Source organism: Odocoileus virginianus, chromosome 28 (genome assembly GCF_023699985.2).
Source record: "Odocoileus virginianus isolate 20LAN1187 ecotype Illinois chromosome 28, Ovbor_1.2, whole genome shotgun sequence".
NCBI lineage: Eukaryota > Metazoa > Chordata > Mammalia > Artiodactyla > Cervidae > Odocoileus > Odocoileus virginianus.
In genome coordinates, this window is record NC_069701.1 from 25,733,440 (window position 1) to 25,748,837 (window position 15,398).

At 52.0% G+C, this 15,398-nt stretch overlaps 1 protein-coding gene across 5 annotated transcripts in view; it reads left to right on the top strand.

Annotated features, from left to right (window-relative positions):
- Positions 1 to 15,398, top strand: part of ST3GAL4 (ST3 beta-galactoside alpha-2,3-sialyltransferase 4) — a 52,381-nt gene that overhangs the window by 30,860 nt on the left and 6,123 nt on the right. For 3 of the 5 annotated variants that reach the window (XM_020912698.2, XM_020912697.2, XM_020912702.2), the window contains 5 exons: positions 671 to 766; positions 863 to 1,052; positions 1,664 to 1,807; positions 6,457 to 6,600; positions 6,876 to 7,535. In XM_020912698.2, the coding sequence (XP_020768357.1) occupies positions 671 to 766; positions 863 to 1,052; positions 1,664 to 1,807; positions 6,457 to 6,600; positions 6,876 to 6,962 (661 nt within the window). In that variant the 3' untranslated portion in view covers positions 6,963 to 7,535. The other 2 variants (XM_020912696.2, XM_020912703.2) reach the window with 2 other exon arrangements.

Below are 15,398 nucleotides of genomic sequence, written 5' to 3' on the forward strand. Positions count from 1 at the left end.
CTGCCTCACTGGGAAACAGTCATGGTCCAGCACCTCCCAGTGAGCCTGCCTGTCTCCAGGGAGGTGGGGACACCAGTCCCCATGGCAACCGAGCCTGGGTATCGGGCTGCCAGAGTGGGCAGAGGTTGCTGAGGGTATTGCTGTGGTAACAGGCCGGCCTGGGGGGCAGTTGGGGGCTCTGAAATGGGATTGCTTTGCAGTCCTTCCCAGGCATCTTCCCTCCTCTCCTTCTCTCTCTCCTGTGCTCTGCTCAGCTTCCTCTCCCTTGAAAGCCCAGGGCTGCAGAATCAGCATGACCAGGAGCAGAACTCTTTGGAGATGCCTGGTCCATGTAGGGGGCTTCCCAGGTGGTGCTAGTGGTAAAGACCCTGCCTGCTGATGCAGGAGACTTAAGAGACACGGATTCCATCCCTGGATTGGGAAGATCCCCTGGAGGAGGGCATGGTCACCCACTCCAATACTCTTGCCTGGAGAATCCCATGGACAGAGGAGCCTGGTGGGCTACAGTCCATGGGCTCGCACAGAGTCGGACACAACTGAAGTGACTTGGTGTGCACATGGTCCATGGGAAGCAGGGCCTGAGGGGGCTTGGGGCAGACGGAGGCAGGAGAGCACGGTGAAGCCGGAGCAGGGGCTCCTTCCGGGTCTCACTACCCTGTTCCCGTGGCAGCCTGAAGTGCCGCCGCTGCGTGGTGGTGGGGAACGGGCATCGGCTGCGCAACAGCTCTCTGGGAGAGGCCATCAACAAGTACGACGTGGTCATCAGGTCCGTATGGCCACCCTTCCCTCTTCTGTCTGGGGGGTGACGGTGGACAGACCAGCGGGGCTCAGGGTGACGGGCAGCCTCCTTCCTGCCTCCCAGGTTAAACAGCGCTCCGGTGGCTGGCTACGAGCAGGACGTGGGCTCCAAGACCACCATGCGTCTCTTCTACCCTGAATCCGCCCACTTCAACCCCAAAGTGGAGGACAACCCCGACACACTCCTCGTCTTGGTAGCTTTCAAGGCCATGGACTTCCACTGGATTGAGAGCATCCTCAGTGATAAGAAGCGAGTACGTGGGGAGACTGGGAGGGGAGAGGTCTCAGCCTGTGGTGGGGGAACGCTGTCCGGGGTCAGGCCCTCCTGCTCCATCATGCGTGCCCCGAGATCCTCAGGAGCCAGTGAGGCCGAGGCGTGAGCTCAATCTTCTGCTACGGCAGCCCAGGGCACCCCAGTGAGAAGCCTGGGAGCAGAGGGACCAGTCTGTAGTCATCTCCAGGTGGGGGTAGGTTAGAAAAGTCGAGCTCTCTGTCCTTCTAGGCGGACACACCCCAGAAAGTCCACTGTCTCTCTTTGCCATCGGTTGAATGTTCAACTGTGCAACTGGCCATTTTCTGCCAGATGTTGATCTAGCTCCTTCTACCTGTGTGGATGTCATTGGGAGTGAGCAAGGCTTAGACCCCATTCTCTCCACACCATGTCACCGGGCCTCCCCTGGGGACTGCCCAACTCCCCTCTCTCCCTGCTCCTCCCCTCCGGTCCCCGCCCCACCTCTCACCCTGCACTCGTGAGGACTCCGCGCCATCCCCACATGGACCCCTTTCCCTGGAGGAGCCCAGCAGCTGGACTCGAGAAGCAGGTTTCAACCCACTCCCCTCTCGCCTTCCATCCCCACCCGCTTAGGTGCGAAAGGGCTTCTGGAAACAGCCTCCCCTCATCTGGGACGTCAACCCCAAACAGATTCGGATTCTCAACCCCTTCTACATGGAGATCGCGGCTGACAAGCTGCTGAGCCTGCCGATACAACAGCCACACAAGATTAAGCAGGTGATGAGGGGTTGTGGACGGATGGGGAAGCCAGGGGGCTGGCGTCCTGGGTGGGAAGTAGGTGGGACTTCCAGAGGCTTGGGGAGGTCCAGAGAACCCCAGACGAGGGGAGAATACCAGCGGAGAGGGCGGCATGCATCTGAATAACACAGGCCCCAGGCACATACCTGACGTTTACAGCAAGGCAGAGTTCGTACTCTTTTTTGTTTGTTTGTTTTTAAAAGAACAAGTGGCAAGGTTTTTCTTTTTCTAAACATATACTTTTCTTTATTTTGGCTGGGCGGGGTCTCTGTTGCTGCGTGGGCTTTTCCCTCATTGTGTGAGCAGGGGGCTGCTCTCTAGTTGCGGTACATGGGCTTTTCATTTGGTGGCTTCTTGATGCAGAGCACAGGCTCCAGGGCGTTTGGGCTTCAGTAGTTGAGGCTCAGCAGTTGCAATTCCCAGGCTCTAGAGGACAGGCTTGGTGATTGTGGCACATGGGCTTTGTTGTTGAGAGGCATGTGGGATCTTCCCAGACCGGGAATTGAACTCGAGTCTCCTGCATTGGCAGGCAGATTCTTCATCACTGAGCCACCCAGGAAGCCCAAGAGTGCAGACTCTTGAGATGCCCAGAGGCATCGCCAAAGTGGGGAGTCCGGGAAGGGTGTTGTTAAGGCTTGGGAGCTAGAGTTAGAGGATGGTTTTGGCAGGTGCTGATCAGAATCTGTACACTGGGGATTTACTGGGACAGGCAGTAGTCTTTTGTTTTTTTTTTCGACTATGTGGCTTGCGGGATTTTAGTTACCAACCAGGCATTGAACCTACACCCCCAGCAGTGAAACTGTAGAGTCCTAACCACTGGTCAGCCAGGGAATTCCGGACAGTCAATAGTCTTATTTTTGGAGCCCAGCCCAAATGAACATGGAGCCCAGCCCAAATCCTTCAGTTACTATTTGATCACTTTATCTGTGATCTGATCTTGGAACATGTTGGTCTAAGGGAATTAAAAGAATTGCAGTTGGTCCTGTATACTGTAGTTTGCTAGGTGTGGCAGTTTGGGGAGGCCGGGTGCATCAGCAAGTTATGGTTTTGGTTTTGGCTCTCTAGTGGTCTCTGGCTAGCGGGCTTCGTCATACTGGGTAGCATCTCAAGCAGGTACTTCCACATGTCTTTGAGCCCTCAGGTTGTGTGGGGTAGGAGACAGAGGTAACTATCAGACAGAGAAAGGACTCAAGGTGCCGCCTGCTGTATGGCCTTGGGCCAGTCAACCACTTAGAGCCTTGGTTTTCTTATCTGAGTGGTGAGGAAATGATCAGTACTGACCTTTCCAATAGCCATTCTGGGATTTAAAAAGATAATTATGTAATGTGCTTATCATGAAGGTTGGAACACTGTGAATGCTCAATAAATATTATCCAAATTTTGAATAAATGATTTTATTCTTTTTTTCTTTTGGCTGTGCCACATGGTTTGCGAGATCTGTTTCCTGAGCAGGGATTGAATCCATGGCATCAGTGGTAAAGAACCATCTGCCAGTGCAGGAGATATAAGAGATGTGGGTTTGATCCCTGGGTTGGGAAGATCCCCTGGAGGAGGAAAAGGCAGCTCTCTCCGGTTATTCTTGCCTGGAGAATCTCATGGACAGAGGAGCCTTGTGGGCTACAGTCCATGGGGTTGCGAAGAGTTGGACACGACTGAATCGACTTAGCATGCATGCATGGCAGTGAAAGCTGGACTCCTAACCACTAGGGCATCGGCCACCAGCGAACTCCCTATGATTTTATTTTTTACTGAATATCTATTATGATTCAACTTCCTGTGTTGAATGCCTGCTTTCGTGACTGCTTAGCACCAGGCCCCAATTTTGAATGCATGGAGAGTAAGACATACTCTTTGCACATAAACACACAGGTTGCAACCTGGAGTGGCAAGATGCTCTAGCAGAGAGTTGTTCCAAGTGCTTTGGGGTCTTGGAGGAGGGGTGGACCTCTGCTTGGGGCTGTCCGGAGTGGTACCATCAGAAGAGGTGAGACCAGAGTTGGACCTTAAGGGGTCTTGGGGCCCAGGGAGCAGACACCTGGGGAAAGGTTTCATTAGGCAAGACCAAGGAGCGCCCCTGGCACTGAGTTCTAGTGCAGGAAGAGGTGGATGGGGGACAGCAAGGAGGAATTCTGTGCCCCTGATGGTGGAGGGTGAAGACTCGAGAGAGAGGCCAGAGATGAGGACTAGAACCTGGCTGCTAGCAGAAGGAAGAAGAAATGGATGAACCTGACATCTGTGTTGGTTTCCTGTCACTGCCTAACAAATGACCGCAGTTTAGCAGCTTAAAACAACACCCATATATTGACTCATAGTTCTGGAGGTCAGATGTCCAATACAGCATGGCTGGATTCTCTGGTTAGAATATGCAGGCTGAAATCAAGTTGGCAGCCTGACTGCATTCTTGTCTGGAGGCTTAGAGGGGGACATCCCCTTCCAAGTTCATTCTTGTTGTTGGAAGAATTTGGTTCCTTGTGGTTACAGGACTGAAGTCCCCATTTCCTGGCTGGCTTTCAGCCTAGGGGTGGTACCCTCAGCCTGTTAACAGTGCCCACATACCTTGCTGTCCGGCCCCCTCTGTCTTTAGGCCAGCAGCGCGTGATAAATCCTTCTTGTGTTTCACATGTCCGACTTCCTCCACTGCTGACCTCTAGACCCAGATGTTAAAGCTCATGAGAGGTCAAGCCCACCAGGATTGTCTATCTTCCGGTCCTCTGTGCCATATGAAGCAATCTAACACAGCGTAATATATCTCATCATTTTCATAGGTTACACACACTCTCAAGGGCAAAGGTCATTGGTGGTCATCTTAGAATTCTCCTGCTACAGCATTGATTTTAAGGTGAAATTGAGGGATGTATGATCGTTCCAGGTTTCCAGGACAACTGGGTGGATGGTAATGTGTTTAACAACAACATGAATACAGGGGGAGAGGAGAGCTTGGTGAGTTTAAAAAGTCCACGTCCAGGCAGAGCTGGCTCGAAGGTGATGAATGTGTGGTTTGGCAGAGGTCTGAACTGGTTGAGATAACACAATGGAGGTAAAAGCAACAGGGTTGAAACGGAAGGCTGGGGCAGGAAGTGACAGACGAAAGGATAGGAGAACTCAGAAAGGGGCCTGGGGAACACCTGGCCTTAGGGGGTCAGACAAGATCAGGGGAGTGGCTTGAAAATGGGAGTGGGCACTGAAGTGGTCTGGAAGGCAGGTCGTCCCAGCCAAGAAAGAGGATTTGTGAGGTTAGGCTATGGGGTGGCACATCCCGTGAATGAGTCAGTGGTGGAGAAACTGAGATCTTCATAGCAGCCCCTATGGTGGGGGTGGGAGAGGTCCTGCTGACCCCACTTTACGGAAGGCAGAGCCCACCCTCATGAGGGTACACAGCTCAGGAGTGTGAGCACCCTGGGGCTTTCGGGAGAGGTAAGGTTCTCCAGGATGGAGAGCAGAACCTTTCTCCTCCTGGAGGGACTTGTTTAATAGTTCTAAGCCTCAGTTCCCCAGCTGCATACAATGGGGCTAATAAAAGTATCAATCTCAGTGTTTTTGTGAGGACTTGGTGAGAGGTGGTACAGTGGTAAAGAATCCATCTGCCAAGGCAGGAAATGTGGGTTCCATCCCTGGGTTGGGAAGATCCCCTGGAGGAGGAAATGACAACCCACTCCAGTCTTCTTGCCTGGAGAATCCCATGAACAGAGGAGCCTGGCGGGCTATAGTCCGTGGGGTCACAAAGAATTGGACACAATTGAGCAAGCACACACAGATGGGATGACATAAGGGGTAAGATACCATAGTGTCTGGCATGTAGCAAGTGCTCCGAAAGCCATAGATATTATTATTATTGCTGTCATTACCGTCATTCTGTAGTCATCCCCAAAGGTCTGAGCCCTCCCCAGATGTATTAAGCTGTAGTATGCCATATGGTAGGGCTGCTCTGGTAGCTCGGCTGGTAAAGAATCCACCTGCAATGCAGGAGACCCTGGTTCGATTCCTGGGTGGGGAAGATCCCCTGGAGAAGGGACAGGCTGCCCACTCCAGTGTTCTTGGGCTTCCCCGGTGGCTTAGACGGTAAAGAATCCGCCTGCAATGTGGGAGACCTGGGTTTGATCCCTGGGTTGAGAAGATCCCCTGGGGGAGGGCATGGTGACCCACTCCAGTATTCTTGCCTGGAGAATCCCTATGGACAGAGGAGCCTAGCGGGCTACAGTCCTCGGGGTCGCAAAGAGTTGGACACAACTGAGTGACTAAGCAAGCTTCAGCATGCCTTATGGTAGCCATGAGCCATGTGTGGCTAGTTTTTGTTTTTTTGGCTGTGTCCCATGGCTTGTGGGATTTTAGTTCCTCTACCAGGGATCAAACCCAAGCTCTTGGCAGTGAGAGCTCGGTCAGAGTCCTAACCACTGGACCACCAGGGAATTCCCCTCCAGATGCTATTTAAAATTTAATTAGAATTGAATAAAATAAAAAGTTCAGTTCCTTAGCTGCATGAACCCCCACGTGGCTCGTCACTGCCATATAGGACAGCACAGATGAAGAACATTTCCATGATACTAGAAGGTTCTCTCGCAGAGCACTGGCCTAGAGGTGCTGAAAGACTCCGGCTCCCTCTAATACCTTGCCCACCCCTTGCCCCTCAGAAGCCCACCACAGGGCTATTGGCCATCACCCTGGCCCTCCACCTCTGCGACCTGGTGCACATTGCTGGCTTCGGCTACCCAGACGCCCACCAGAAGAAGCAGTCCATTCACTACTATGAGTACATCACGCTCAAGTCCATGATGGTAAGCGGTCCCTGCTGGTGCCCTGGGTGGGGCTGACTGGCCTGGGGATGCTGAGTGAGTGAGGGTGGTGCTGGAGGCCCAGAGATGACTCACCTGTGAGGTCACGCAGAGTCAGCGCTGGGAGCGTGGCATCTGGACTCCCAGGCCAGCATCCTCCATATTCTGTCTTCCTTGCGCGAGCCAGCCCGGGGAACAGAGCTCCCGGGCGTGGGTCACGGGAGGGCCAGAGAGCTGCCTAGAAGTTCCTCAGTTTGCTTCCTTGGCTGTCTCCACAGTGGTCAGGCCACAATGTCTCCCAGGAGGCCCTGGCCATCAAGCGGATGCTGGAGATTGGAGCGGTCAAGAACCTCACTTACTTCTGACTCGGGCAGGAGCTGTTCCCATCGGCTCAGCCTGCTGAGCAGCCCCGGTCCGTGCCTCTGGGGGTGCCGGGTGCCAGGTGCCAGCGTGGCCTGCTTGGACTCACCCTCTCCTGTGTGGGGAGGGGGCCAGGTCTGAGACGAGGCCGTGCCCCTGGCTGCTCTGGTGGAGGCCGGATGGAATCAGGGTGGAGGCCCTGGGGCAGGAGGGGCTGGGCCCGGGCCCCGGGGCTTGCTTCTGTGGCATCCCCTCTCTGCCAGTGTCGGGAGATTATTTAAGGGGCTATTTAATTAAGGGGTAGGAACGTGCTGTGGGCTGGCCCCGTGGCATCCAGAAGAGGGGGCATATGGCAGTGTTCTGCTCGCTTTTGACACAGACAGAAGTGATGCGCCCACTATGGCCTAGGCCCAGAGTGGGCCTCCCAGGAGGGCGAGGCGTCTGAAGTGGGCGGTGCCCCCCCAGAGAGGGGTTGCTCCCTCCCAGCAGGCATGGGAAGAGCACTGGCACAGGGGCTCCATGGTGGAAGTGACCTAAAATAGGTTACAAAGTATTAAACTATTTTTCCTAAAACAGAAGCAGCTGTGATACTCTTTGTCCTTTCAGATGGAAGAAGACACGGATGGGGAGTGGGCCACAGCGGTGGGCCCCCTCGCCCCGTAGTGGGCAGGCGGGCCAGGGTTATCTGGGAAGTCATTGTGTACTGAATACGATGCTTGGGTGGTGCCAAGTCATGCATTGTCACCCTGGCATAGCAGGCAAGCGACTGGTGCTCAGACGGCCCTGTCTGCTGGACACCTAGCCTGGCTCTGCATCCTGGTTTTCTCTCCAGAGGTAGGAGGGGCAGGAGGATGCCTGTGGTTGGGAGTGGCAGCACCCTCATTCCCCTCCCTCTCTCTCCCTCACCAGCCCTGTTTCCAGAATCACATGTTGGAAGGTGTGTGTTTGAGGACAAGGGTGGAGACAGACAAAGAAAGCCAAGTTTCCTTCTCAGATTAAGTGGGAATCATAAAGTGGAGTTTACAGAAAGTCCTGCCAGGGGCCCAGGCAGCCAGAATTGGGATGGGCAGGGCACGGGTGGTGTCTGAGGGCTTGGCGAGGCCCGAGAGCAGTCGCTGGGCCAGGGGGTGGAATGATGGAATGCCTTTGCCCTCCACCCCCTCTCCCCCCGGGCCAGGTTTTTATAATCGTGATAGCCCTGCTGTCTGCTGGTCTCTGCCTAGCTTGCTTTCCCATCTTCCCAGACCTGGCTAAGCTGCCAAGTGGCGTCCCGCCACTCTCCCAGCTGTGCCTTTACATCTGGAGCCAGGAGGGAGAGCCGGACCTCCCCCAGTGGGAAGGGACTCACAGCTGTGTTCCTGGCTTTCTCGGAAAGAGTTGCAGCCTTGAGGTTTTGAGACGGCAAGGCTGGGACAGGACAGATAAGGAGGGGCAGAGATTTCGGAGGAGCGGAGGACCATGCCAGGAGATGGACTTGCTCTGTCGGAAGCCTGGCAGAACCCCTCTGCTAGCTGCTGTCCTCCCGGGGTGAGAGCAAATAGGGCCGCAGCCCCAGGCCCCCTCCTTTCTCCTCCACATGGGCGGGCTTCGTCTCCAGGCTTTGTCCTGGGGGGGCCTTGCTGACCCCGCCGGGCGTGCGTGTGTGCAGGAACCTCAGCTCTGCTTATTCCTGGTGCATCTCCAGCTGCTGCTTGTGAGGGTTTGCATGGGAGTGTTCAGTTCCCCATGCAGGCCATTGAAAGTGGCTGTCAGCACGTATGATCCAGCTGTCCTGGATTGGGGCCACTGCCTGTTACTGGATGTGCCTAAATTCGAGCCAGAAACCAAACTCATACCCACCACCCTCCTCCAAACTCCACACACACACACACACACACACACACACACACGTAGACATGGGAGCGATTTACATTTTGGCATGAAGCCTGTGAAGCCTACACACAGACAGTAATCTGTGATTACATCCACACAGGAGTGTGTATGGGAAGGGGGTGTGTATACCCCCCAAACTGGCCATTGCTCCTTGGGTGGGGGTGTGGGGTCAGCGTATGGAAAGAGGGTGTGTATACCCCCCAAACTAGCCATTGCTCCTTGGGTGGGGGTGCGGGGTCAGCGTTCTCCAGGGTACCCCAATCCCGGGCGCCCCAATCCCGGGCAGATAGAGGCAGCACCAGGGGCCCCAGGGCAGGCAGTGGAGCTTTGATGACGAGTTGCTGGATGGAGTTCTTTCGAGTTCTGAGAAAGGAACTGTCATTCTTCAGTTAGCCTGGCCAATGAGGATGAACTGCCCGCCAGCCCACCTGCCTGGTTCTGATTAAACCTGGCCGCTGGGAAAAGGAGGCAGGAGAGAAGCAGGGCATGGCAGAGGGAAAGCACGTGACTGCTGGCCCACAAATGTGGGTCCCCCACCGGGCTCTGTCACTTAATTCTGTCCGACCTTGGGCTGATCACTTCTCCACGTCAGTGCTCCAATTCCTACATTCCTTGAAATAGGAGGGAGGGTCCAGCCAATGAGGACCACCGGTGCTGGATCATCTGGGTGTTATTTAAGAATGCAGATTCTCGGGTTTTACCCAGGCCTCTGGGGATGGAGCCCAGGAATCTGGAATTAACAAGCACCCGCAACCACTGCTCCAGTCGTCTAGACTACAGGATAATCTCACGGGCCTCTTTCAACTCAACGGTCTGCGTGCAAAACCCAGGCTAATCCCCGGTGCCCTTGAGCCGAGTTAATTACGCGCAAGCGCGGTTTTGTCCCACGGGCGGGGGCGGAGGCCAGAGCGGCGCACGCGTCCTCGGCCCAGAGGGCGCGGGTCAGGGGCCGTCCAGGCAGAGCGGCGCCCTAGCGCGGTGCGCCCGGGGGCCTCCGGGTTGCTGAGAGGCCGGTGCCTCCCTGGCAACCGGCTCCGGGCCTGGCAGCAGCCGCCGAGCCCGCGCCCGTCTGTCTGCCGGGTTTGCAGGCGAACCACAGGTTTTTTCCGGGGGGCTCGTCTGAACTCCCGCCGCGGCTGGCTCATGTGACCTACGTTGATGTCACCGCCGGGGTGGGGGTGACACAGACTCGGGCTACCGGCCATCGGAGGAGATCCGCCCGGTGCGGTGTAGACCGGGCGGCCCATCTCTCCGCCACAGAGGCCCGGAGAAGAGGCGGAACAACCAGCTCCACCTCCTAGCTGGGCAAGACAGAGCTTAAGGCTTTAGTCCATCATCACGTCGAAATGATGTTCTGTATTCACATTAAGTGAAAGTGCTGAACGCTTCGGGTTTTTACTGACACTTTCCGAGGACATGAATACATCCAATTGCCTTCCCCCAGAGACTGGCCAGCAGCCTGCTTAAAGTTTGAACTCGAAAGTGGTTTTGTCTGTGAGACAGTTACCTGTAAGCCCACACACAAACCCGTGCTCTGTCATGTGACCTGTAAAATAGTGATTACGCATGCCTGTCCCACAAGGAGGTTTTAAAGATCTAGTGGGAATATGTCTGGCAAAACATTGGGTTGACTGTAAAGTATGATGTCAATGTTAGATTGTAAAGCTACTTTTTGCATGATGAAGAATACCTGAAAGCATATGAAACAGGTGAGGCCCATCTGGAAGGTCAAACGTATGCCCAGGTAGAGCTAGTTACAGAAAAGTGTCTTCAAGTCACCAACAAGCTCAGCAGAGGAAGGTAAGAGGCTGGTAACAGGACTCAAATGCAGGTTTCGCAGAAAACAGCAAAGAACTGTGAGTTCAAACTGCTCTTGGGCAATGGTTTTCAAGTTGAAGTCAGACACGCTCAGGTGCTTTTGGAGAAAGGTGTTTTTTTGGGTGGCATTATGTGTTTCTATGGACATGAGTTTGAGCAAACTCCAGGAGATAATGGAGGACAGGGAAGCCTGGTGTGCTGCAGTCGGTGGGGTTGGAAAGAGTCCGCAGGTCTGGGGACTGAACAACAATGTTTCCATGGCAGGCAGCTTCCCAGGGCAGGTTGCTAAACAAAGGCTGAGAAGTACATCTTAATAGTTGGTAAGCTCTCCCCAAACCATCTGACTGTTTTGATGTCTTAATTATAGCTTCAGAAAATTATTTGTTAGTTTTGAGCATTTCCTTGGTTTGTACCGGACGTGATTCCAGGAAATCTTTCCAACTTAAGAGTTTGAGGAGGGATCTATGTGTGTATGTCAGTAGTTAAGAGATGGTTTTCCTGACCAGATCTTTCTTAGTGACTTGACCTCTCTTGTTAGAGTTTGTGGGGATTCTGCACTTGAGAATTGAGGCAGGGAGATGAACCTCGAGTCTTATTAGATATCAGATTTTGGGGGAGCTCTAATGTATTGGGGGCTCCCCCTCTTCAAGTAAAGGGAGTGCAGGGAGCTGGGAGCAAGTTGGGGAGACTTCAGTCCTGGGTAGGAGGGTTAGCACAGAGGATTTGACAAAAGGCTTTAGGAGAAACAATACGTTGGGAGCCAGAGTTCAGATTTCCTGGGACGACCAATTTAAAGTACTGCACCCCTCAAGAGAGACGCTGTTTCCTCTCAAGAATCTTGCAAGACTGGCAGGATGGAATTGGTGGAGGGAATGATAGGAATCACCCCAGGGAATTGAAGTTGGAATTACTTAACTAAGCTGTTCCAGAACTGTCTATTATTCTGAGGTTTCCTAAAACATCATTTACGTACATCATCAACTTTAACGCTTAAGGAGTGTCTTCACTTGCCTAAAAATGTGTTTCTCTTCTAAAGAAAAATATCACAAGAGGACAAGTTACAGTCTGGTAGGGAGATTCTTTCTAGTTCTGTGCTTTTTTTCTGTACATTTCTGTTCCACTTGTAGCCCCACATGGCAAGAGAACTAGAGAAAATTTTAATTAAAAGTCAGATAGGAAATTCTCATCTGAAAATTCTGCTGTAGAAGTCCTGAATCTTTATCTATATCACTTTATCACTAATGCCTTCTCCACTCAGTATTTCTCCCAAGTGCAGAGCCCACTAGTGTCATGAATTTGTCTTCTAATCCTTGGGTAGCAAGGCCCTGGCCCTTTAATTTCTTTACAAAGGTGATGAAGGTGGTATCTTAAACTTAGTTCCCTTGAACCTGTTTTTGCTTAATTGAGGATGACCTTCACAGGGATAAATCCCTATATTCAGCTTTTATCCTCAGTGGCACTTCTCCTTTTGTATAAGAAGGAGTAGATTTCTGGTAAGGTCTAGTTAATAAGACCCCGATTCTCCCTAAGAAGACCTGTTTCTTGAGACTTCACATACCTTGTCTTTGAATCTTAGTACTTTAGATTCACTCCAAAGAAGACAGCTATAGAGAAGCATTATGTGACTGTTCTCATAGCCTTCCAAGTTTATTTCCAAGGGCCATAGTTTGAGACACAACGGAAGGAAGTTCCTTTGTGTGCCCGGGGCTCCCTGATTGGTGAGCACAGGGAAGATATTTGGCCCAGGGATTGAGGCCATCCCAGCCCTGTGGGTGGGCCGAGCCGGCTGGCCCAGGGAGGAGCTCTGGAACATGGAATGGCAGGCAGATACAGGCCCCAGGGATGTAGACCAGAACTCAACGATGGAGCTTGTGAATGTCATGTGTTCACAAGAGGCCTTGTAAAGATGAGGGCTGTGGTAGGTGTGAAACCACAGGACCTGTGGTCCAAAAGCTTTCAGTACATGTTCAAGATTTCACCAACAGAGAGGAGGAGGAGATGGAGCCAGGAAGAACAGCAGTTAGAGAGGGAATGTGTGGACAGGACTCTTCCTGCAACACAAATGTGTTCATCCAGGAAAACAAATCCTTATGTTTAAAAAGAAAAGTAGCTTGGGATTGTCTCATTTTTCCCAACTGATGACCTAGTTAGGAAAATGGAAACACAGGGGATTGGGGAAAAGATGAGCCTTACGGAATTTGAGAAGTAACATCAGAGGGAGTGTTTGATCAGTGAGTCTCAGAGATCCTGTAGTTTTGATTCTGAAGCTGCAAATGTCTGGCCTGTGGTTACAGCTCCTAAAAAACAGCTTCTGTAAGAGGCTTCTTTAAAGGGGAAGTAGACCTCAAGATTTAGTTGAAATGTCCTTGGTTTATGTCTAACCATTCATGTTTTTGAAATAAACATCTATATGCAAATTAGGATCATTTTTATTTAAATATTTATACTTTTATTTCAACAGAGAGTTGATTTTATAGGGAAACTTCTTAGAAGAAACTAATTACAGGACTCCCCCTTCGTGGTTTTTTCTGGTGGCATCACAAACCATGCATACGTGGGGAGGGCTGGTGGGACTCCTGGAGTGTGTAGCTGGTGATTTCAGTTCTGATCATGTCATAGCAAAGGCCATGTGCCCAGTGTATGCCCCTCCCCCATATAGGAAGTGAAAAGGAATTTTTGTTGGCTCCTTTTCTCCTGTTCTGAGAAATCTCCCAAAAGCTGCATTACGTTTGCTGTTATTTCCCGTGTTCCCCTCCACTCCGGAAACTCCCAGGCAGCTTCAAGGCCTGTGCCTTGAAGCACTGTTTCAGTCGTCTCCATCAGAGACGGGTTTACTATGGTGCCCTGGTGCTTTGTATGAAACCACCTTCCATTCCATGAGAGTTGAAGACATGGTGGAAATAACCCTGGGCTTTCCAGACTGATAACGAGCCTGAGAGTTAGAAATTGGGCCCTCGGCCAGTGACTCGGAGCCAATAACGAATTGTAAAGCTATCGGAAAGCTGGATCCTGGCCTTGGGAATGGGGCGTGGGGGGGTAGTGATTTGATACACAGACGCGCTTTCCCAGGAAGTTGCTGTCTCTCCAGGTCATTCGGGGACTGGGGGTGGAGGATGCCAGTCATGCTTTCCTACTGGAGCTGCAGCCTGCCCTTCCTCTGCCCGCCCCCGAGTGGGTCCTTGCTTATGGCCTTCGGCACCGGGCATTTTCTAGGATGAGAGTGGCCTTGGGCTTTTGCTGTGGATGGAAACATGTCACAGAGGAAAGCATCTGTTTAATCTCATGTGCGTCACTTGTTAGCTCTGTGACCTTGGGCTGGTCTTTGGTTTCTTAAAGCCTCACTGCCTTGTCTGTTAAATGATGATACTTTGTAGAAATGCAGGAATTAAATAAGATTACAAATGTGAAGCACTCATTTCAGTTGGTGTGAAGTCACCTGTAGGGAAATTCAGGGCTTCCCACTGCCTTAATTTTTTTTTTTTTTAACACTTCCCTTTACCAACTTTTTTGCCTTTCACTCTTGCATGAGAAGTAAATAGGGCCAGAGGGGTAAAAGGATGTATATAGCTCAGTCCAGCATCCTTCTCAATGCCTTGGCGGTAGTGCTTACTGATTTCACCTACCTGTGTTCTTCTCTTTCAACCAGGGCTTACGTGTGATCTCGTACCCTTTCCGTGATTCTCTGCTGTGTCTATGCCTTGGAGAGGACTCAGGGGGTGGTCCCATGTAGCCAAGTCTTCACTGTGCAGCCCCATCTTCTGTGATGTCCATAGCCCCACCCTGGGAGTGTCTGAGCCTCTAAGGGAAAAGAGGGTTCTGTTCTCCAGGAGATCAGATTTCTTCCCAGGTTGTTCTGTGCCATAACCTTGGGTTCCAAGAAAAAAAATGGGCACCTCCATCCTTTTAGAACTGTGTATTGTGGGTGGGGATGATTGCGCGGGGGGTAAGGGGCAGGATAGGCTGTGGTGAGGATTAGAAGATCAATTTCCCACCCGCCTCCAAGGTGTGGGAGAGCAGAAGTGAATGGACAGATCATCTTAGGTCATCCTCCTCCTATTCTAGCACATCAAGGCATTCTGCATTTGATCTTACACCCTTATTCTTGATTAGCAAAGGCAAAATATATATATATATGGGAAAGAAGACTTGTGGGGTTAGAAGACTTAGAGGGCTTCCCTGGTGGCTCAGTGGTAAAGAATCTGCTTGCCAATGCTGGAGACACGAGTTCGATCCCTGGTCCGGGAAGATCTCACATGAAGCCCGTGCGCCACAAGTATTGAGGCTGTGGTCTCGAGCCCTGGAACCACAACTGCCGAGCCCACGTGCTGCAAGTACTGAAGCCTGTGCATCCTAGAGCCCATAGCCGGCAGAGTTCTTGCAACAAAAGAACTCACCACAATGAGAAACCTCTGCTAGGTAACAGAGTAGCCCTGCTTGCCACAGCTAAAGAAAAGCCTGCACAGCAATGAAGACCCAGCACAGCCAAATAAATAAAATTTTTAAATGTTAGCAATTATTAAAAAAAAAAAAAATTAAGCTGGAGCCCACAGGCATCTGTGCTGGGCCAGAAATGGTACTCTGGTACCAGGAGCAAGCTGTGAGGCTGGGATGTACACTTAGAGTTCTTAATCAGTTTCTACTCCCTCGGGCTTGGGGGCTATAAAGGAAGATATGAAGGAAATGGGAGGTTCTGAAGCAATAGGAAATATGGTGGAAGTAGATAAATCCTTTGAGTGGAGATGTTAGGAAGG